The sequence below is a fragment of the Artibeus jamaicensis genome, unplaced genomic scaffold (genome assembly GCF_021234435.1).
Source record: "Artibeus jamaicensis isolate MK-2021 breed Jamaican fruit bat unplaced genomic scaffold, CSHL_Jam_final contig_1284, whole genome shotgun sequence".
NCBI classification, from domain to species: Eukaryota; Metazoa; Chordata; class Mammalia; order Chiroptera; family Phyllostomidae; genus Artibeus; species Artibeus jamaicensis.
The window spans coordinates 3,032,693-3,055,200 of record NW_026521249.1 but is presented as its reverse complement, the minus strand read 5'-3'; the positions used below and the strand labels follow the sequence as shown (position 1 = coordinate 3,055,200).

General features: G+C 35.6%; 1 protein-coding gene across 7 annotated transcripts in view; it reads left to right on the top strand.

Annotated features, from left to right (window-relative positions):
• Positions 1–22,508, top strand: part of ZRANB3 (zinc finger RANBP2-type containing 3) — a 238,508-nt gene that overhangs the window by 135,790 nt on the left and 80,210 nt on the right. For all 7 annotated transcript variants that reach the window (XM_053666886.1, XM_053666896.1, XM_053666902.1 and 4 more), the window contains 2 exons: positions 19,483–19,654; positions 20,802–20,918. In XM_053666886.1, the coding sequence (XP_053522861.1) occupies positions 19,483–19,654; positions 20,802–20,918 (289 nt within the window). The remainder of the gene's footprint in view (positions 1–19,482; positions 19,655–20,801; positions 20,919–22,508) is intronic.

Sequence of the window (22,508 nt, the reverse complement as noted above, 5' to 3'; positions counted from 1 at the left end):
GCTTTTTTTCTTATTGATATAATGGAAATCTTTATATAATATGAAATAAACTTTCTGAGGTGAATGCTCAGACAAGATAGTACAACCAAAAAAAAAACACAAGGACCTTTTCTACTTAAGACCATAAAATGTAGCCCTGGCTGGTGTAGCTCAGTGTATTGAGTGTCAGCCTGTGAAATGAAAAGTCACCTCTTCAATTACCAGTCAAGGTACATGCCTAGGTAGTGGGCCAGGTCCCCCCAGTTTAGGGTGTGCGAGAGGCAGCCAACCCATCTGTGTATCTCTTGCACATCAATGTTTCTCTCCTTTTCTTTGACCTTCCCCTCTCTCTAAATAAATAAAATCTTTTTTTTAAAAAGCCTGCAAATGTAGAAATCTAAACAAGGACCATTTCTAGTTGAGACTATAAATGTAAAAATCTTCAACATTAGTATAATCCAGAAACTGATTAAAAGGCCTAACATATTAACCGTATGCAAATGGATTCTTATGAGAAATGCAAGCACACTTTAATATTAGGTAATATATTAATATAATTAGCCATGTTAATAACACAAGGAAAATCTTTATCATCTCCATGTATGCTGAGAAATGTTTGATAATATTCAGCATCCATCCTTGATTATGTATAGTCTTTAATAAATTTAACATGTATATATATGTGTGATTATAACTATATATACACAGATATACAATATATATGTTTGTGTGTATGTGCTTTAAGTCCAAAGCCACCATCACATGAAACAGTAAAATCAAGGCCAGGATGTTCCCTGTCACCACAGTTTACCTTTATTCTGGAGACACTAATCAGTTCAATTACTCAAAAGTAAAGTGAGGTAAATATTGGAAAGCAAAAGGCAAAATTATCAATATTTGCCAGTGATATTATTCTTCTGGGAGACCGAGAAGATCGGCCAAAAAAAGTTCGAAACAAAAAAGAATTCATTAAGGTGTCCTAGCCCAAAGTTTCAATTAAATATTAAGTCTTTCTCTACATAAATAACAATTCATTTTAAGCTATAATGGCAAATAGACAATATTCTAGATATTGTTGGAAAACCCTTAGTCACATTCCTGAAAACTGTAAATGCCAAAGTTTGCCTACATAAGAGAAACATATTAACTGGATTAAAAGTTTTCATAGGACAGCAGAAGTGTATGCCTGTTCCTTTCTTGCTTATTAACACAAACACTGTTTCAAAGAAAAGTGTATCTTTATGAAGTGCTTTATGATTGGGAGATTATATCCTATTTCCTGTTTCTAGAGAAAGCCATTTCAAAATTATCATGCTTCTTAAATGGTATTTTCTTCCAGATTCCAATTCAAAACTTTTATGTTATTTCTCTACTTCTTTATTTTGAAAGCACTGTGATTTCATAGACTCTGGTTCAGATCAAGGCACTTCCTGGCATTCTAAGTTAGTCTGTGGAATGTTAATTTTTTTTCATAATGTTCTCATTCTATGAAGGTGTCATTTTCACATTATAATTTTGCAGAAAGAAAATTATGGTTAGTTATTCAGTTCTAGATTCATATTTTATATTTGAAATGTCATGACCATATTCAAAATAAAGTTAAGTGAAGCTTGAGCAAAAATATAACTTTGCCTTTACCAAGTTTATTATATAAGTGATGACAAACAGAAGTGTACTAATGTGAATGTGGTTTGGAGAAGAGAAGGGTAGGTTTTGGTGACCACCTCTGAGTTGAGAGGCACAGAGAGAGCATTACTTGGTCAAAGCATCTCATATCCAAAAATCCCTTAACATTATCCACTGTACTACATTATATTTAGAGGAAGACATAGATACAAATATGGTTTGGAGAGGGCAGCACATTCAGTTGTCAACCACTAGCACTACAGAGCTAGGAAAGACTATGTAGATCACTCAGCCCCTCTCTGCCATTTTGTGGATACCTGGCAAGCTTAAATGGATGGCCCTGTATCTGACCTCCTCTTACCTTTTTTTTTTCCAGTAAGAAAGTAAGAAAGACTTAGGCAATGGTAACTTTAATAAATGTCATTTTAAATAGAAAAAGAGATCACACAGATAATTCAGCCAAGCATCCTGTTTCAACAGCCACCTTCAGAAGCTGTGAAAAGACATATTTGCCCTCCCTGATGTCATACTTAAAGGTTATGAATATCCCAGAATATCTTTATAGTAATTTATCAAATTTTCTAAATATTCTTCATCACTATTATTTTGTGCTGGTTTCACCTCATAGGAGAAGTAGTTGTTTAAATTTTTATGAAAGAGAAAATTCTGGGTAGTAATACCTATTAAATATATTTATAGCCTTTCTCCAAAAAATGTTAATTAATAGGTCATTGTCAGCTTCCAGAAATGTCTCATGTGAAATTGCATGGTACTTTTTCCTCAACATCATCACATTTAATTCTCATCCATGGCTAAATAGAGATCAGTTCTATCTGAGAGAAATAGTTAATATACTATATAGCAGAGATAAATTTGAAAAATAATTAGATAAAAATTAATAGAATAACTACTTCACCTATACTTAGAAAGTCTGCTTTGTGTGGAAGGGATTTGAGAAAACACTACCTATTATCAGAAGTCCTACCTATAACACTACCTATAATCAAAAAGATTTCCCTACACTAAATAGAAGTCCAATGTCTGTCTTAACTGATAAAAATACTTTAAAGTAATATCAGGACACATTAATCAAAGAAACATCCAGAGTAAGCATTGGTGTTAACTCCACTCATTGATTAGAGCACATCTGGAGTATGGTTTAATTTTGAATTAATCCATTCATTCAAAAAAATATTTATAGGGTATCTGTTATGTGCCATGCCATGTGCTAGGTAGGCACCAAGTATGCATTAGGGAATAAGACTCACATGGTCCCAGCCTTCAATGAGTTTTTAATTCAGCTAAGTAGACAATTACATTTGTGATGAGTGTCATAAAAGGGAAGTAGATGCTATGGCAGAGTTAAGCAGAGTGAACTAATCAAGTAACAGAGGACAGAAGAAAGCATCCTGTAAATGATAATTATTTGTTTGCATTCCAGGAAGAGATATCTATATGCTAAGACCTAAAGTAAGGGACTTCCATGCCTTTGAGAAACTAAAAGAAGTCTAGTTCAGCTGAATATTCTTGAGCTAATGGAATCTTGGTCAGTCTTGTTCTTTATTGTAATAATACTAAGAGTATTTTGTTTTGTGTTTTAGTTATCAGTATTGAAGGGTGATTTATTGCAATAAAATATACCTAAGAAAATTTACCATATTAGCAATTTTTAGAGTTCAGTGGCGTTAAGTCCATTTAAGTTGTGCACCATCACCACCATCCTTCTCCAGAACTCTTACATCTTTCCACACTGAAACTCTGTGCCCAATAAATAATAACTCCCTGTTTACCTCCCACCCAGCTCATGATTGTGGGATTTTAAAGCAAGAAAGGGATGTGCATGATTTTATTTACTAGTTTTCTTTTTTTTTTTTGACAATATTTCCACATGGTTAGAAATTCTAAATTGATAGTTCTGAGTATATACTTTGAAAAACCTCCATTTTACCTCAGTTTCCCTTTTTTAAGGCAAATATAGGGTCCAGCAGAAGTAAGGCTTACTTGAGTATACTTGGTAGGGTACATGAATGTCTCACATGAGATGGACAGCAATTGGAACATTTCACCTAAAATGTCATACAGTGTGCTTGAGTGTGATATTGGTATGTTACATAATTACATGCTTGTGGTTTTGTAATAAAAAGGGGCATTATTTGTGCCAGACTCTGTATCTATGTAGTTTTTTATTTTCTGTGTGTAGTTTTTAATCTTTCCACAGAAATTATATGCATTTGCAAGCAAATTTATATCTTTTACATAAATGTCAGTACATTATAAACACAAATGTGTTTGTCCTTCCCTTATTTTTTCTTTTTTATTACATACATAAATAATTTCATCCTTTTTATGGATGCATGGTATTGTTGAGAATATATCATAGTTTCTGAGGTGGTAGGAAGTTGAGGGAGTTTATACCTGATAATTTCTGTTTTATCTGAAATGAAAAAGAGTCAAGCGTTCAGAGAAATGGAAAAGTGGAAGGTTAAAAGTTCGATGAATATTAAAAAGTAAAAAATTTGATGAATGTTGATATGGTTTGAAATTTTGCCTAATGGGAGCATGAGATAACAACACTAGTCTGTTATAATTGGTAGCAGTGCTGAGTAACTATTTGAGATCAGTAATTGTAGATTTGTAAAGGAACCAGTATTTCCAAAGGTATGATTTTCCCAGCAGCACCCAGCAGTGTAGGTACAGGCTTGGAAAAGGCTTACAGTTGGAGCCATCAAAGATTTTTTTTTTCATGAGTTTTTGATGCATGGACCTTGGGACAAGGGAAATTATGCTACAGTGGTAATAACAAAGCTAATGTATGGACTCAGCAATGAAAACATGGCAAAGATGGATGTGAAGACAAGAAGGATATTGTGGATATAATGAAAGTGGAGAACTTAGTTGACAGAAAGGTTCTGATGAGATAGTAAAGACATAGTGGGTATAAATGAACAAGTGGGCTAGAATGATGGGGATAGATTGAATTTATCACATAGAGCTGTTTTTCAGGACCGTTTATAGGCATGGGAGTGGAATGAATGATTGGAGTAGATTTTACAAGATCACTGGAGACAAGGAATACAAGGAATATAGAAGTAACTGAAAGTCCTATTTTAAGAAACATGTTAAGAAATGAAAACAAATCTTGGAAAGGGTAACCAGAATAATGAAGGGATTTCAATATTTACTTATACAGATGCCTAATATTATTGATTGCCTGCTATATTTAAGACATTATTTCAGAGCTGCTGGCAACAGAAAGATAAGTAAGACATAGTGCCTGACCTAATGAAGCTTATAGGAATTTGAAAAAGAGAAGACCTAGAGGGAACAAGTATTTAAATATTATAAGACCTATCATTTTGAAGGAAAATTACATGTTTGTCCTTATGGCCTTAGAGGGCAAACTATTATCAAGTAGTGAAACTTAATAGAGGAATAGAAACTACATATTAAGTAGAAACTTAATATCTCTCTATTTTAGTTTAATATGAGTAAGAACTTAAAAATATACATAGTTATATATGTATTTTTGACAATAAAACTAAAAACATGTAACACTATAACAATAAAAGTGGAAAAGAAAAATACTATAATCTACCTATACTAACAAGTAAATTATTTTCATTTTGTATTTCTACCTTATCTATAGATCTAATAATTTTTAGTTTTAATAGATTCTGATTGTAATGCTATCATCTGATCATTTCACTTAGCATCACCTTGTCCCATGGTTTAAAATTATCTTTATAAGATTTTTATTTCCTTTGTTTTTACTAATTTTCAGAAAGTTTATTGCTTTTGGAAAAATGATTTATACTTATTCTAATAAATCAAACAAAAAGAAAAAATTTTAATTAGTAAAAATTTAACTCAAATCACACTGTCCAGAGATAACCATTTGTAATTTGTTTTCATAACTTTCTCTTTAGATAGTTTCTCTAATTAGGTACATAAAGATAGATAGGTAGGTGATAGATAGGCAGTTTTATCTAAATAGAACTATATTATACATATTCTTCGGTAATACAGTCTTTAGTGAAACACTATTTTTAGAATATCTTCTTTATTGGTAACTAAAATAAACAATTTTGATTGGCTACATGATACTACCTTTTATTTATGATACTTGTCATGTATTTCATTTTTTAATTTTTTTAATTCTATTTAAGTATATTTTATTTAGTATACTGTTAGGTGTCCCAATTATTTTCCCTTTGCCTCCATCCACCCAGTAACCCACTTCCCTCAAAATACTGCTCCCTTAGTTCATGTCCATAGGTCATGTGTGTTCTTTGGCTTCCCCATTTCCTATACTCTTCTTAATATCCACCTGTTTATTTTGTTCCTACTAATTGTTTCTTGATCCCTGCACCATTTACTCATTTCTCCCCTTCTCCCTCTAAGCTGATAACCCTCCAATAATCCTCATACTTTTGATTCTGTTCCAGTTCTGGTTGTTTGCTTAGTTTGTTTTTGTTTTTTAATTCAGTTTTTAAAAAAATATTTTATTAATTATGCCACTACAGTTGTCCCCATTTCCCCCCTTCATTCCCCTCTGCCCTGCACACCCCCTCCCCCCACATTCCCCCACTTTAGTTCATGTCCATGTGTCATAAATTCTTTAGCTTCTATATTTCCCACACTACTCCTGCCCTCCCCCTATTTTCTCCCCAATGTCTATGCTACTTATTCTCTGTACCTTCTCCCCACCGCGCACTCCCCTGTTGCTAGCCTTCCATGTGATCTCCATTTCTGTGGCTCTGCTCCGGTTTTAGGAGTCTGGTTAGTTTGCTTTTGTTTTAGGTGTGGTTGTGTGGTTGTTAATATGTGTGAGTGCTGTCCATTCACTGTTCATATTTTTTATCTTCTTTTTCTTAGGTAAGTCCCTTTAACATTTCATATAATAAGGGCTTGGTGATGATGAACTCCTTGAACTTGACCTGATCTCAGAAGCATTTTATCTGACCTTCCATTCTAAATGAAAGCTTTGCTGGATAGAGCAATCTTGCATGTAGGTCCTTGCATTTCATGACTTGGAATACTTCTTCCCAGCCCCTTCTTGCCTGTAAGGTCTCTTTTGAGAAATCAGCTGACAGTCTGATGGGGACTCCTTTGTAGGTGACTATCCCCTTAGCTCTTGCTGCTTCTAGAATTATCTCCTTTATTTTAATCTTGGGTAATGTAATGATGATGTGCCTTGGTGTGTTCCTACTTGGGTCCAATTTCTTTGGGAGTCTCTGAGCTTCCTGGACTTCCTGGAAGTCTATTTCCTTTGCCAGATTGGGAAAGTTCTCCTTTATTATTTGTTCAGATAAGCTTTCCACTTGTTGCTCTTCCTCTTCTCCTTCTGGTACTCCTATAATTCAGACATTGGAAGGTTTAAAGATGTCCTGGAGGTTCCTAAGCCTCTCCTCATTTTTTTTGAATTTTTGTTTCTTCATTCTTTCCTGTTTTTAATTCAGTTGTTCATACTTTTTAGTTTGTTATCATTTTAACGTTCATAGTTTTGATCTTTTTTCTTAAGTAAGTCCCTTTAACATTTCATGTAATAATGGCTTGGTGATGATGAATTCTTTACCTTGTCTGGGAAGCACTTTATCTGCCTTTGAATTCTAAATGATGGCTTTTCTGAATAAAGTAATCTAGGTTGTAGGTCCTTGCTTTTCATCACTTTGAATACTTATTTCCAGTCTATTATTGCCTGCAAAGTTTCTTTTGAGAAATCAGCTGACAATCTTGCAGGAACTCCTTTGTAGGTAACTCTTTGCTTTCCTATGCTGCTTATAATATTCTCTCTTTATCTTTTAAGTATATTTTATTGATTATGCTATTACAGTTGTCCCACTTTTTTCTCCCCGTTATTCCCCTCTGCCCCGCATCCCACCTCCCACCAGCATTTCCCAACCTTAGCTCATGTCCATGGGTCGTACATACATTCTTTTGCTTCTCCATTTCCTATATTATTCTTAACCTCTCCCTATTTTCTACAGGGCCATTTATGCTTCTTATTCCCTGTGCCTTTTTCACTCATTCTTCCCCACCTCCCCACTGTTAACCCTCCATGTGATCTCCATTTCTGTGATTCTGTTCATATTCTAGTTGTTTACTTAATTTGTTTTAGGTTCAGTTGTCAATAGTTTGTTGCTATTTTACCATTCATAGTTTTGATCATCTTTTTCTTAGATAAGTCGCTTTAACATGTTATATAATAAGGGCTTGGTGATGATGAACTCCTTTAACTTGACTTCATTTGGGAAGCACTTTATCTGCTGTTCCATCCTAAATGATAGCTTTGCTGGATAGAGTAATCTTGGATGTAGGTCCTTGCCTTTCACGACACGGAATACTTCTTTCCAGCTCCTTCTTGCCTGCAATGTTTCTTTTGAGAAATCAGCTGATAGTATTTTGGGAACTCCTTTGTAGGTAACACTCTCCTTTTCTCCTGCTGGTTTGAAGATTCTCTCCTGCCCTCGCTGGTATAGCTCAGTGGATTGAGTGCAAGCCTGTGAACCAAAGAGTCACTGGTTTGATTCCCAGTCAGGGCCCATGCCTGGGCTGCAGACCAGGTCCCCAGTTGGGGGTGCGTGAGAGGAAACCACACACTGATGTTTCTCACCCTCTCTTTCTCCCTCCCTTTTCCTCTGTCTAAAAATAAATAAATTTAAAATTGTATTTAAAACAAAAGATTCTCTCCTTATCTTTAATCTTGGATAATGTAATTATGATGTGCTTTGGTGTGTGCTTCCTTGGGGCCAACTTCTTTGGGACTCTCTGAGCTTCTTGAACTTCTTGGAAGTCTATTTCCTTTGCCAGATTGAGGAAGTTCTCCATTATTTTTTTAAATAAGTTTTTGATTTCTTATTCTTCCTCTTCTCCTTCTGGCACCCATATGATTCAGATGTTGGAACATTTAAAGTTGTCCTGGAGGTTCCTAAGCCTCTCTTCAGTTTTTGAATTCTTGTTTCTTCATTCTGTTCTGATTGAATGTTTATTTCTTCCTTCTGCCCCAAATCTTTGATTTGAGTCCTGGTTTCCTTCCCTTCACTGTTGATTTTCTGTACATTTTCCTTTATTTCACTTTGCTTAGCCTTCACGTCTTCCTCTATTTTGTGACCATCCTTAGCCATTTTCCTGAATATCCTGATTAACAGTGTTTTAAACTCTGCATCTTATACGTTGGCTATCTCTTCATCCCTTAGTTCTGTTTTTGGAGTTTTGATCTGTTCTTTTATTTGGGCCATGTTTTTTTGTCTCTGCCCCCTTGTGACATTGTAAGGGGTGGAGCCTTAGCTATTTGCCAGAGTGGGGCAAGCCATTTCACTGTGTTGTGACACTGTATGTGCCAGAGGGGTCCAAGAGAGAACAATGCTGTTTCCTTGGCTCTTGGCTGGCTTTCGGTTACTTTTCCTGCTACCCACAACCAAATTAGGCCCTTCTAGTGCTGATTCCTGGGTGGGTGGGCTTGTGTACTTTCTAAGACCCCGTGGTTCGCTAATGAACTCTCCTGTGAGGCTGGGAATTTCTCTTTCCACTGCAACCCCCACAGACTTTTCAGTTGCAGGTTTTCAGCTTAATTTTCCTGTGCTGGAACCCTGGGTTGCACTGTCTCTCTCTCCCCAAGTTGTTCCTCCTGGCTTATCTGCATGCAAATGTGGGACCACCAGGTCCTCCAGCTGCCATCTTGCTCTGTGTCTTCTCCATCCTGGCTGTCTGTTTCTGCTCCTCCTACCAGTGTGAACAAATATTTCTGCTTTTACTCCTTGGTTGTCAGACCTACAAACAATTCAGTTTTCTGGCATTGTGATTATTTTTGATTTTTAAATTTACTGTTGCCTTTTTTTTTGGTTGTGCAAGGAGGCAAAGTATATCTATGTATGCCTTCATGTAGGCTGGAAGTCTCTCTTTATCTTTAACCCTTGACATTTTAATTATGATGTATCTTGGTGTGGTCCTCTTTTGGTTCAGCTTGATTAGGACTCTCCGTATTTCCTGGACTTGCATGTTTATTTCCTTTGCTAAATTAGCAAAGTTTTCTTTCATTATTTTTTCAAATAGATTTCCAATTTCTTGTTCTTTCTCTACTCCTTCTGACACCCCTATCATGTGAATGTTGGACCTCTTGAATTTTTCCCAGAGTCCACTTGTACTACTGTCATTTTGGGGGGGATTCTCTTTTTCTTCTAGTTGTCCTTTTTTTTTAAGCTTTTATTCATTTATTTTTAGAGAGAGAAAGGGAGGGAGGGAGAGGAACATCAATGTGCCATTGCCTCCCCCATACCCCTTACTAGGCACCTGGCCCGCAACCCAGGCATGTGCCCTAGACTGAGAGTCAAACCATCAACCCTCTGATTTGTAGGTTGGTACTCAATTCACTGAGCCATACCAGCCAGGCCTCTTCTTGTTGTCTGTATGGTTGTTTTTTGCTTTCTTATGTTCCAAATCATTGATTTGATTCTCAGACAGATCCACTCTACTGTTGTTTCCCTGTTAATTGTTCTATATTACAATTAGTGAATCTTTCATTACTGAGTCTTTTTTATGGTATTGAGGTACTCACTAAGTTTCTTGAGCATTTTTATAAGCAGTGTTTTGAACTCTGCATCTGATAGATTGCTTATCTCCATTTTGTTTAGCTCTTTCTCTGGAGTTTTGATCTGTTCTTTCATTTGGGCCATATTTCTTTGTGTCCTCATTTTGGCAGCCTTCCTGTGTTTATTTCTATGTTATTAGGTAGAGGTGCTTTGACTCCATGTCTTGGTAGTATGGCCTAATGTAGTAGGTGTCCTGTAGGGTCCAGTGGTCCAACCTCTGCTATCACCCAAGCTGGGTTGGGTGTTCAAGGTATGCCCTTCATATAGGCAGAGTATACCCTCCTCTTGTAGTTGAGCCTTGATTGCTATTGACAGATCAATGGGAGAGATTCACCCAGGCCAGTCAGCTGCAAGGATTGGCTATGATCACTTACCACCAACCTCTACCCTCCGAGGAAGATCAGCTTTTCATGGGCAGTGTGGGAGTGCTCCAAGTGGTCTGTATTTTTCCACTGGGTACATTGGCCCTGGGTTTCCTGGGTGGTACAGGCTAAGGTCAGCTCCGACCTGTGTTTAGCCCAGGTCTACCCTTCCTGAGCTCTAAAGCAATCAAGGAAGGCTGTTACTTATGGTGCGCTTGGATCTTTCCAGGCTAAGCCAAACTGTGAAACTAATCTGGCTGCTGCTAGTGCCAGGCCTGGAGCTCACTGAGGGCAGCTGTTGCTTGTTTGATCAGATTTAGGAAGCTATAAAGCATGAGCCAAGACCAGTCATTCATATGGAAAAGCTGCTTGTGTGGGCCCTTAAGTTAGGTGGAGTGGAGTCTCTAGGCATCTCCAAGGTGGGTCAAACAATGTTAGCTAGGTTGATGGAGTCTCCAGTATGGCACCAGCCTGCGAGCTCTGTGGCTCTGAAGGGGGAGGTTCAGAAAAGGGACAATGGCCTTTGCTCACCCCAATAACAGACACTTCAGCCTGTCCCAGTATGCCACTGGTGCCACACCAGTGCTGGAACTCAGAGGAAGTGAGTCTGAGTAGGTGAGTGCATGTGGGTTTTTTAAAGAGAAACTGCTTGGGACTCCAGAAGTTTCTTCCACTGACTCAATCCCTACCGGTTTTTGCCTCCAAAAGTTGTGGGGACTTATCTCCCCAGCCACTGGTACCCTGGACTAGGGACCAAGTATGGGGTTGGGACTCCTCATTCCCAAGGTATCCCTCCCAAAATTTTATACACCACACGTGAGTGAGAGACCAGCCTGTTCCATGTCCGTTCCTCTCCTACCAACCTCAATGGATGTGGTTTCTTTAATTATGTAGTTGTCCGTTTTCCACTGAACTTGATTTCTGATGTTTCTGAGTGATGGTTGTTCTATATTTTAGTTGCAATTTTGATGTGGTTGTGGGAAGAGGTGAGCCATGTCTGCCTATGTTGTCATCTTGACTGGAAGCCTGTGCCATGTATTTTAGATGTATTATCTTGAATAAATTGAGATTTGGAAAGGTTCAGTAACTTGTCCTGATCACAAAACTAAAAAGTAAAAAGCAATAATTTAAACACACCTTGCCTTCCATCATCTTTCCAGTGTTTGAATTATTTAGTAATTCAGTGACTATGTTTATGTGAGTGGCTAAATAAATAGAATATATGGACTAAATAAATTAATACTCTAATGGAACAAGCAGTTGACTGTTTCTTGGTCAAGTCTTAATCTTATAATTATTTCTTTCACTGCTCATCTTTTTGTTTTCTACCTAGCCATTACTTCTTTTTTTACTCAAAGACCACAGCACTTCTGTTAACTTCCAAAAGTTCTTACAGGCACATAAAATAATGTTTTTTTCTTTTTCCTGGAAGCGTCCCATCACACAGCCTTCCGTTAGACTCCAGCCTGGGCTGGTTTTACTTTAGGCGCGGTGCAGAGCTGCCATCCTGCATTTTCTCTTGCCATTCTACCCTGTTAGATCTTCAAATTCCTGAATTCCATAGCTTTTGGTTTTTAGTTTATTTGGTCTTCTCTTTAATACTTTATAATGTATTACATTATAATGTAACATTAAAAAGTTTGATATGTACAAAAGTAGACAGAATACTGTAATAAGCCCCCCACATACTCTTCTTCATGAGCTTCCACATTTATTAACATATGGCCACCCCTCGTTTACCTGTACTCCCATCTACCCTCACAATCTTATGTTGTTTGGAAACAAAGCCTAGACATCACAGTTCGTAAATGAAATATTAAAATATATATCTCTAACTAGTGAGAAGTCTTTAAAAAACAGTTAATTATAAAATCATTATCATGCCTAAACAATTAAAATTAACAGTAATCTCTTAATATCATTTAAAAATCTAGTAACTACTCACATTTCCAGTTATCTAGTCAATATCATAATTTTACAGGTTTTTTAATGTTTTTCCCCATAGCTTGTTTGAATCAGCACCTAAAATAAGGCTTACACATTATAAATGATAAATCTTTCCTATGTTTCTCTTAATCTCTTCATCTCCTCTATTTTCTTATTTTATTTATTTATTTTAATTTGATGAAGAAGCTAAATTACTATGATCTGGATTTTACAGCTTTGTGTTGTTCAACATGTTCCTTTTTTGTGTTTTCTGTTATTACCACTTTCCTAAGAGTGTTTAGCATAAATGGGTGCTAGATCTTATCAACTCCTTTTTCTGTATCTTTTGTTATGATCATGTAGTTTTTTTATTCTTTATTTTGTTTATGTGGTGTATCACCTTTATTGATTTGTGAATATTGTACCAACTTTGCATCTCTGGAATAAATCCCACTTGATCATGATATATGATTTTTATAATGTATTGCTGGATCTGGTTAAATAACAATTTGTTGAGGATTTTAATATCTATTTTAATCAAGCGTTTTGGCCTATAATTTTCTTTCTTTATAGTGTCTTTAATCTGGTTTTGGAATCGGGATAATGCTGGCCTCGTAAAATAAGCTTGGGACTCTTCCCTCCTCTTGAGTATTTTGGAATAATTTGAGAGATAGGTATTAGGTTTTTTTTTTAATGTTTATTGAGTAGTATCAAACTACTTGGATGAATCACAAGACCAAAGATGTGGGCAACCGATGATTGACAGTTTCATCATGACATGTGCCCACTCATGCATCATGTCTTGTGCAGTTTTCTGGTGGCTCAGCTCTTCTACAGCCCAATTTGGCACCCATGACTTCTGGCTTTTCTCAAAAATAAAATCACTTTTGAAAGGGAAGAGATTTCAGACCATCAGTGAGATTCAAGAAAATACGGCAGGGTAGCTGATGCCAATTCCAGTAAAGGATTTTGCAGAGTGTTTTGAACAGTGAAAGGGATGCTGGAAGAACTGTGTGAGGTGCCAGGGTGCCTACTTTGAAGGTGACTGAGGAGTCATTGTCCTCTGTACAATGTTTCTTATATCTTCTATCTTCTTCAATAAATGCATCTATTTTTCATAGTGTGTGGCTGGATGCTTTCTGCACAGACCTTGTATGTCTTAGAACACTGTACTTCCCAAACTTCTTGATCTGAAAAGTCAGATAGTAAATGTTCATCATTTCTATAACCCTTGACTGCAATCAAGAAATAAATTTTTTATATTTTCTTCCAACATTTTTCATACCTTTTATCATATCAACTGACTGAAGTTAGGGTGAAAAAATCACAATGTGATTATTCCTCTTTTCTTTTTCTTTTTTTAAAGATTTTATTGATTTATCTTTAGAGAGAGGGAAAAGCAGGGAGAAAAAGAGAGACAAACATCAATGTGTGGTTGCCTCTTGTGCGCCCCTCACTGGGAACCCAGCCCACAATTCAGGCATGTAACCTAATTGGGAATTGAACCAGCAACCCTTTGGTTCATAGGCCAGCACTCAATCCACTGAGCCACACCAGCCAGGGCAATTATTATTCTTCTTTTCTGTAGCTAGATTAATTACATTGTAATGTACATTCTGATCTTTTCATGATGATACTTCACTTGAGTTTTAAAGCCACTTACCATATTTTGCCATGTAAAGTGTGCTCCCAAGTATGATACACACTCACATTTTTGGCCCAAACTTTCAGAAAAAAAATCTTCCATTTAAATTTTTTAATTTAATTATTTATCTTTAGAAACAAGACTGATTATTGTACTCCAGGTACTATTTTGCATACAGATATCATTATTGCTTTCTAGAATTATACTTTAATGCATAAGCATAAATAAAAGAATTAAAAACATTTATATAGAAATGGAATTAGTGCTACCCGTTAGTATATCCCTTAGTATAATGTGCATTTTTATTTTTCCCTCAAAAATTTTGGCAAAACAGTGCATATTATACATGACAAAATATGGTTATATTTTAGGATTTGGGGAACAAGCTTATGTTCTTTTAATTTAGACTGTTGTTCTTTGTCAACTCTATTTGTAATCTCTCTTAGTCTTTTCACTCTCAATAAGTCCAGTTTTTATTCTATAGTAATAAAACTTCTCCATTCCACTTTCTCCCTCTGGTATGTTTTACATTAGATTAGTTCCCATTTCTAAACCTTTCCTAGTCTATAATACTCTTCTTGTGTGATACAACCAGAACTACATGTTGGATTACACTTATGGCATATCACTATTTAATATATAAATAGAATATTCTAAATTTCTAACATTTGTCAAACTGTTCAGTTGTTAAGCACACATATATTTTGGTGGGAAAACAAAATGCTACAGCTATCTTTGGAAAAAGAGTTTCTTACAAAATTAAACTCGTGAATCTATAAAACATTAAAGAAATGATAAAATAAGATATAAATAAAGGGAATGGAATACCATGTTCATGGACTGGAAGACTCTGTGTTTTCGAAATGACCATTTTCCTTAAATTGATATATAGATTCAATGCAATAATAATCTAATACTTAGTAGAATTTTTTTTTTTTTTAGAAATTGACATTTTAAATTTAAAATTTATATGCAAAGGTGAATGGTAGCCAAAGTATCTTTCAAGGAGAAGAATAAAGTTAGAAGATTCACACTATTTTTGTTTACTGTCATAAGGAAGGAAAGTAGAGACATATAGATAAGTGGAATGGGTAGAGAATCTAGTAATAGACTCATGCATGTATGGTCAATCCATGCATGGATTTTAGGAAAATAATCATTTGCTTATATGTTTTATTTATATACATTCATATCTAACTCTTTTAGTAACCCTTTGAGAAAGGTGTTATTTTCCCATTTTACAGATGAGAATAGTGAGGATTAAAAGACTAAGTGATGGGTCCAACATTATGCAACCAATAGGTGGAGAGATCAAAATTCAAACATAGGTCATCTGACTTCTACTCCCAGGGTCCCTTTACTACACCATCTATGCTACTTCCATCTAGGACTGCGATACTGCCCCAGTCCTCTATGTCATCTCCTGTTTCTCTTTCATTTCCTCCCCTTTGTCCTTCTGTCACTCCCTTTTACAACTTTAGTTTCTTCTTTTCATTCACTGATAGTTGCCATTCTCCTATAATTTGTGTACTGAGCTCTTTTTGCCAGGATAGTACTTTGTTTTTCAGATATCGAAAAACATTGCTGTTTGAGGCATCCAGTTTGCCTCAGAATGTTCTTTGTGTGGTGATATGGGTCTTCATTTGCTTTTATGGTCCAATTTATTCAGAATTAAGTTGTCATAAGAGTAAGCTCTGAAGAGAAGGACCCTATATACCAAATATCAAACATCTGTGCTCTAACTACTGATTGCCGCTTCTAGTCGCAGAGGGGCAGATGAAGTGGGAGCACCCATTGTTGATGCACGTCCCCCATTATTGCAGTCCCCTCCCTCTTTGGCTAAAGTGATTTCCCCAGGATTTACGTGGCCAGTGGTTTTATCTTCCCCTTCATTTTTCCATTTGTTTTCTTTTAGAAGCCAGACATTAAAGATTAGGACATTCAGAAACAAATACATATATGGGTTAAATTTGAAAGTGACCACATATGCCCAGGGAAAGGCTAAGGCTCAGGCTCAGAATAGAACTAAGAATACCTTAAGTGTAAACCTCAGGTTGTTCCTTGACACAGAGAGAGCCTATGAAAAATAAAATAAGAAAAATATAACAAATGAAAACAAAACAGTAGAATATAGGGACAGGGGAGAATGTTATTTATCAAATTACCACATTATTAGATTGAAATACCCATTTTTCACCAAAGAAGTCATAGACATACAAAGAAACAATAAAGTATGGTCCATTCAAAGGGAAAAGAAATAAGTCAACAGAAACTCTGAAAAAGACCTAATGACAGATCTTGTAGGCAAAGACTAAAACAGTTGTCTTAAAAGTACTCAAAGAACTAAATGAAGATGTGGAGAAAGTTAAATAAATAAGTAAATAAATAAATAAACAAACTTGATGTCTAAACAAAATGGAAATAATAATGAGATAGAAAACAAATCAAAACTATAATTCTGGAGCTAAAAAGTACAATAATTGACGTGAAAAAGTCACTAGAAGAAATCAAAGGTAGATTTGAGCAGATAGAAGTAAGAATCAGAGAGCTTGAAGATAGGACAATGGAAATTTTTCCACCTGTGGGACAGAAAGAAAATAAAAGATTAATGGTTGCTTAGGGCTGTAAAGGCAGGACAGCATTTAAGAGAGTGATAGCTAAAGGATACAGATAGGAGTTCCTTTTTTTAATTGGGATATAATTGACATACAACATATTTTAGGAGTATAACATAATGATTTGACATATGTATATGTTGTGAAATGATACCACAATAAGTTTAGTTAACATCCATCACCACACATAGTTACAATATTTTTCTTGTAATAAGAACATCTAAGAATTATTCTCTTTGCAACTTTCAAATATATAATATTGTTAACTGTAGTCCCTGTGCCACACATTACATCCCCGGACTTGTCTTATAACTGTAAGCTTTGTGTCTTTGACCACCTTCACCCATTTCACCCCCCGCCCAAGGTGTTCCTTCTGGAAATGAGGAAAACATTTTAGTATTTACCATGGTGATGGTTACACTATCTGTGAATATATTAGAAACCACTGAAGTGTAAATGGGTGAATTATATGGCATTATGCATTATATCTTAATAAAGCTGTTAAATAAGAGATTAGGATTTTTTTAAATGTATGCAATAACCATCAAGTTTAATGGCAAGAGACCAGGTGTTTACAGGTGGCACCTCTTCCAGTGCTCCCCCTTCTCATTTCCCTTTTGCAATCCAAAGCTAATGGTGAGGGTTCAGTAGCATGTGGTACTGCCAGCACTCTTTAGAGTCATTCCCACCTCCAGTGATCTAACTCAAGCTAAAAAAGAAGGCGGTGGAGTGGGAGAAGGGATTTCTCTAAACCATGGCTCATACCAAGCATAGCCTTTCAATCAACCCAGTGTTAAACAGCAAAAGCTTCTCCTGTACACTGTCTCCTGGAGGGGTGAAGAAGCCTCATTGTTACAGGCCTGGAGCTAGCATGGGAAATTAGATTGCTCTAACTTCAAAACAGACCTTTGTTTCTGGAGCACAGCTACTGGTGCTCTGCAGGAGAAAATGGCCTATGGTGGGGATATCTGTGTGCTGTCTGTGACAGTGTGGAACAGTTGTGCCATTAAGACCTTTGACATACATGTTGTACACCTGCAGAATGTGTCACGTAGATGGACAGCATGCTTAAGAACCCGTTTTAGCTCTGGCTGGGTGATTGAGTTGGTTGGAGCATCATCCCATATACCAAGGGGTTGCATGTTGGATCCCCAGTTAGGTCACATAACTAGGTTACAGGTTTCATCTCTAGTTGAGGTGCATATGGGAGGCAATTGATCAATGTTTTCTCTCTCTCATTGATGTCTCTCTTTCTCTCCTTTCTTCTCAATCTAAATATCAGTAAACATATTCTCGAGTGAGGATTTTTTAAAAAGAATCCATTTTAATGGCAAACATTTCATTCTCAATCACCCTCCCCTCCACAAAACCCAGTCTCTTCCCCATCATTGGTAGTTCTGAACATTAGGGTTTTCTTTTTACCATGAGGTCAAAATGTACCTTAAGTATATGATTGTAAACAGTAAAACAGGAGACAGAATTGGGTATTAGCAAATATTTTTCATTTTCATTAGTGTTTGAATTTTTAATATAAACATAGGACTATAAAGCATTAAAGAATTTGTTTCTTTTTAAACAAACTAATGTACATTTCTTATTGATGAAAACTGAATAATGTCTGTCATTTTACCATACTCTAGTTCCATTCATTCACTGTACTTTTCTAATAGATTCTACATGCAAGTTACATGTTTGTAATGTTGTCTGTACTGTTCCTATATGTTTGCTATCAAAATATATGTAATTTTTAAACTTGCTAACATAAAAATGTTAATAAGTTTTAACTTTCTCAAATTGACACCTCTTTGTGCTACAATACCATCAAAATCCCATTAAAATGGTAGTTATTTTCTTATTAACGTTAATAATGATAATATAGCCTAACAAGAATTTTTCCTTTGTTAAATAATTCTCTAACAGCTAATTTTCAGTAGAATGCACCATTTGAAGATGGTTGGGAATTTGGGGGGGAAGTGTTTAGGTTGTCACAATGATGGGGGATGGTTTTTGGCCACCTGTCCTGTTTGGTAGGTCCACTAAACCTAAAGGTTTAAATCTCAGCCCCTGTATTAACACCTGCCACAGCACTGGTCCTTCCAATGAACTCATCATCTTCTCGATGTGTAGAGGACAAATTACCTTTTGCAAGCATTTTAAGTTGTAGCTTCCTTTTTACCAAATCAGCAACCACTTGTCTGTCTGCATTAACTTCTAAATGTTTTATCCTCTGCTGTTTCCTATCCCACTCTCTTTCATGATGGGTTTGTGGTTGTTTGGGGGAAGGGTTTGTTTTTGTTTTTTTTATTTTCCTTTGCTATTAGCGTGAGATAATATCTTCTTCTGGAGGGTATGGAAATGAATTAGGAGGTTTATTTGGTTGTTGACCAGCTGGTGTACTGGCAGTTAGTAGTGCCCAGCTAGGACTAGATCTGCTAAACATGCTGCCTGCCATGTGTGAGCCCACTCACAATGTCCATGGTTGTCAGTTACCATTCATTCCAGCCTTGCCTGAACTCAGTGTAAACAGTGTGTTTAGACACTAATATTTTTGTTAGCTGAGAGTTATGTATAATCTTATTCATTACTCTATCTCAAGCCGAGCTTTTTGAAACTATTTTGCATTCAAAAATAACAGTTAAAGCAGTGTCATAGCTTGTTATTAAGAGGAAGAGCGCATTGAATACATTGTTTCCTTACTCCAGCATTCAGCTTTGCTACATGTTTATTCTTCATATTAACAGATATTTTGGTAAAAGGCCTCAGTGGGATTGTAGAGGAGCGTCAAATCTTAATGAACTTCATCAGTTATTAAGTGACATAATGATTAGAAGGCTAAAGGATGAAGTTTTAACCCAGCTGCCCCCTAAAATCAGACAGCGAATTCCTTTTGATCTTCCATCAGCAGCAGCCAAGGTGAGAACCCTTGTTTGATTGAAAGTCTTATTTTAAATAATGTTAAATTATACTAAGAAAGATTGCGTGTATTTCATATTTTACAGAAGGAAAAGTCTGCTTTCTTAATATTGTTTTAATTAATAGAGCATGTGAATTGGCTTTGTATTATTTTGAGTAGCGAGCAGGAAGAATTTAACTTTAGTCATTAAATAATATGAAAAGATTTGGTACCCTAGTGATTAAAATAGATTTCTGCTGAGTATAGAAAGAAAATTACTTCAGTTACAACAAAGGTTTAGTGTTAAGAATTCTATGTATCTGTGGAGTGTGAAGCAAGGGAAGTTGGGTTTCTTCCTTTAGGATTTTTAAAAATATATAAATAGCTGTCTTCTAGAATAACTTAGATACAGCCCTGTTCTTAAAATCTTAAAACTCTGTGATCGTGTAAAATTTGAAGTTAAACATATCAGAAAACCAAATTACATTTTGGGTAGTGCAATGCTTCTATATTCTCTGAAATTTCTTCAAGTCTGTACGTAACTTTGTTAGTAACGACTATTTATTGCATTGTTTTATTTTGAAATTTTAGGGTAAGCATTCCATAAACATTGAGCACAGTTATTGGAAAAATAATGATCCAGTTTTCTTTATCCACTATTTTAGCATGAGAAAGAAAAATAATAGATAATATGTTTATATTATATTTTTATTTTACTAATATGCTGCCAGTCTTTACACTTATTTAAATAAAATCATATTTATCAAAATACTTTGCTATTGTACACATTTTCACTACCCTGCTTTCTTATGGACTTAAATTTTTATACTTACTTTACAAAATGTTTCCCCTTAAGAGGAAGCTACAATTTTTTATGATGTTAGCAAATGATTTGGTTTTCATCCACAGCTTATCATTAGTTTCTATCATTGGTGTGAACATGTGACTGATCTGCCTTAATGTTGATGTTTTTCAATGAAATGAACATATTGGCATCTTTAGGGATTTTCTTTTTATATCTTATCCATCGCCATAACTACTCAGCCACGACTACAGGTCTTTTTATATCTTTATATATAAGGATTAAGGTAGGACACGATTCATTACTGCATTAATTGTTCTGTTTTTGTGCTGCATTTCTGAACATTGTTATTTTCTCCCACATAGGAATTGAATAGCAGCTTTGAAGAATGGGAAAAATTAATGAAAGCTTCAAATTCAGTTGCCTCTGAGACTATTATGGGGTTGATCACTCGCATGTTTAAACAAACTGCTATTGCCAAGGTACTCATTGCTGGGCCATTGTGTGTTTGTCTTGATACAAATTATTTAACATATTTTAATGTTTTTATAAAAGCAGCTTATTTGCATATTATAACATGTCTTTTAACTCTTTATAATTAAAAAATTTAGGTATATTCAGAATAAACAAAATAGTATACTGGACACTCTCGTACCCATTCACATATTGATCCTTTCCAGTGTAAGAATACAATTTGATAGTGTGTTATACTTTAAAGGACATATATATTCATCTTTATTATTAACTTTTTCTATGGATTTATTACATAACTGCTACACATAATCTTTTTTGGTTATTGATTTTTTTAAAGGAATAATCTTGTAGGACTGCATCGTGAAACTATGTGGTTTGTGCTAACTCTTGGAGTTAGTGCCAGAGTTGAATTGAATTTTTGGACACCTTTTTGTTTAAGAGAATTAGAGAACTGGTGTAGAAAAATGGCATTGAACTGGTATTAGAAAACACCATGCATAATATCTGCTCTTGTCAATGTATAATTCAATATGGGGCTCAGCATCTCTTGATATTTGGCAGAAAGAACATTCTTCCACCAAAGCATCAGTGAGTCAAATTATGCTGAAGGTTTTAGAGGAGATGTTGATTTTTTTGTTGTTTTTTCATTTTTTAATATATTTTATTGATTGTGGTATTACAGTTGTCCCATTTTCCCCCTTCATTCCCTTCCACCCTGCACACCCCCACCCACCCACATTCCCCACCTTTAGTTCATATCCATGGGTCCTACATATAAGTTCTTTGGCTTCTCTCTTTCCCATACTATTCTTGCCCTCCCCCTGTCTATTTTCTACCTACCATCTGTGCTACTTATTCTCTGTACCTTTTCCCGCTCTCTCCCCCTTCTAATCCCCTGTTCATAACCCTCCATATGATCTCCATTTCTGTAGCTCTGTTCCTGTTCTAGATGTTTGCTTAGTTTGTTTTTGTTTTTCTTTTAGGTGTGATTGTTAATAATTGTAAGTTTGCTGTCATTTTACTGTACATGTTTTTTATCTTCTTTTTCCTAGATAAGTCCCTTTAACATTTCATATAATAAGGGCTTGATGATGATGAACTCCTTTAACTTGACTTCATCTGGGAAGCACTTTATATCTGCCCTCTCATTCTAAATAGAAATTTTGCTGGATAGAGCAATCTTGGATATAGGTTCTTGCCTATAAGGTCTCTTTTGAGAAATCAGCTGACAGTCTGATGGGCACTTCTTTGTAGGTAATTGCCTCCTTTTATCCTGCTGCTTTTAAGATTCTCTCCTTAACTTTAATCTTGAGTAATATAATTACGATGTGCCTTGGTGTGTTCCTCCTTGGGTCCAACTTCTTTGGGACTGTCTGAGCTTCCTGGACTTCCTGGAAGTCTATTTCCTTTGTCAGATTGGGGAAGTTCTTCTTTATTATTTGTTCAAGTATCTTATCCAGTTGTTGCTCTTCTTCTTTTCCTTCTGGTATCCCTATAATTTATCTGTTGAAATGTTTGAAGATGTCCTGGAGGTTCCTAAGCCTCTCCTTACTTTTCTGAATTCTTGTTTCTTCCTTCTTTTTTGATTGGATGTTTCT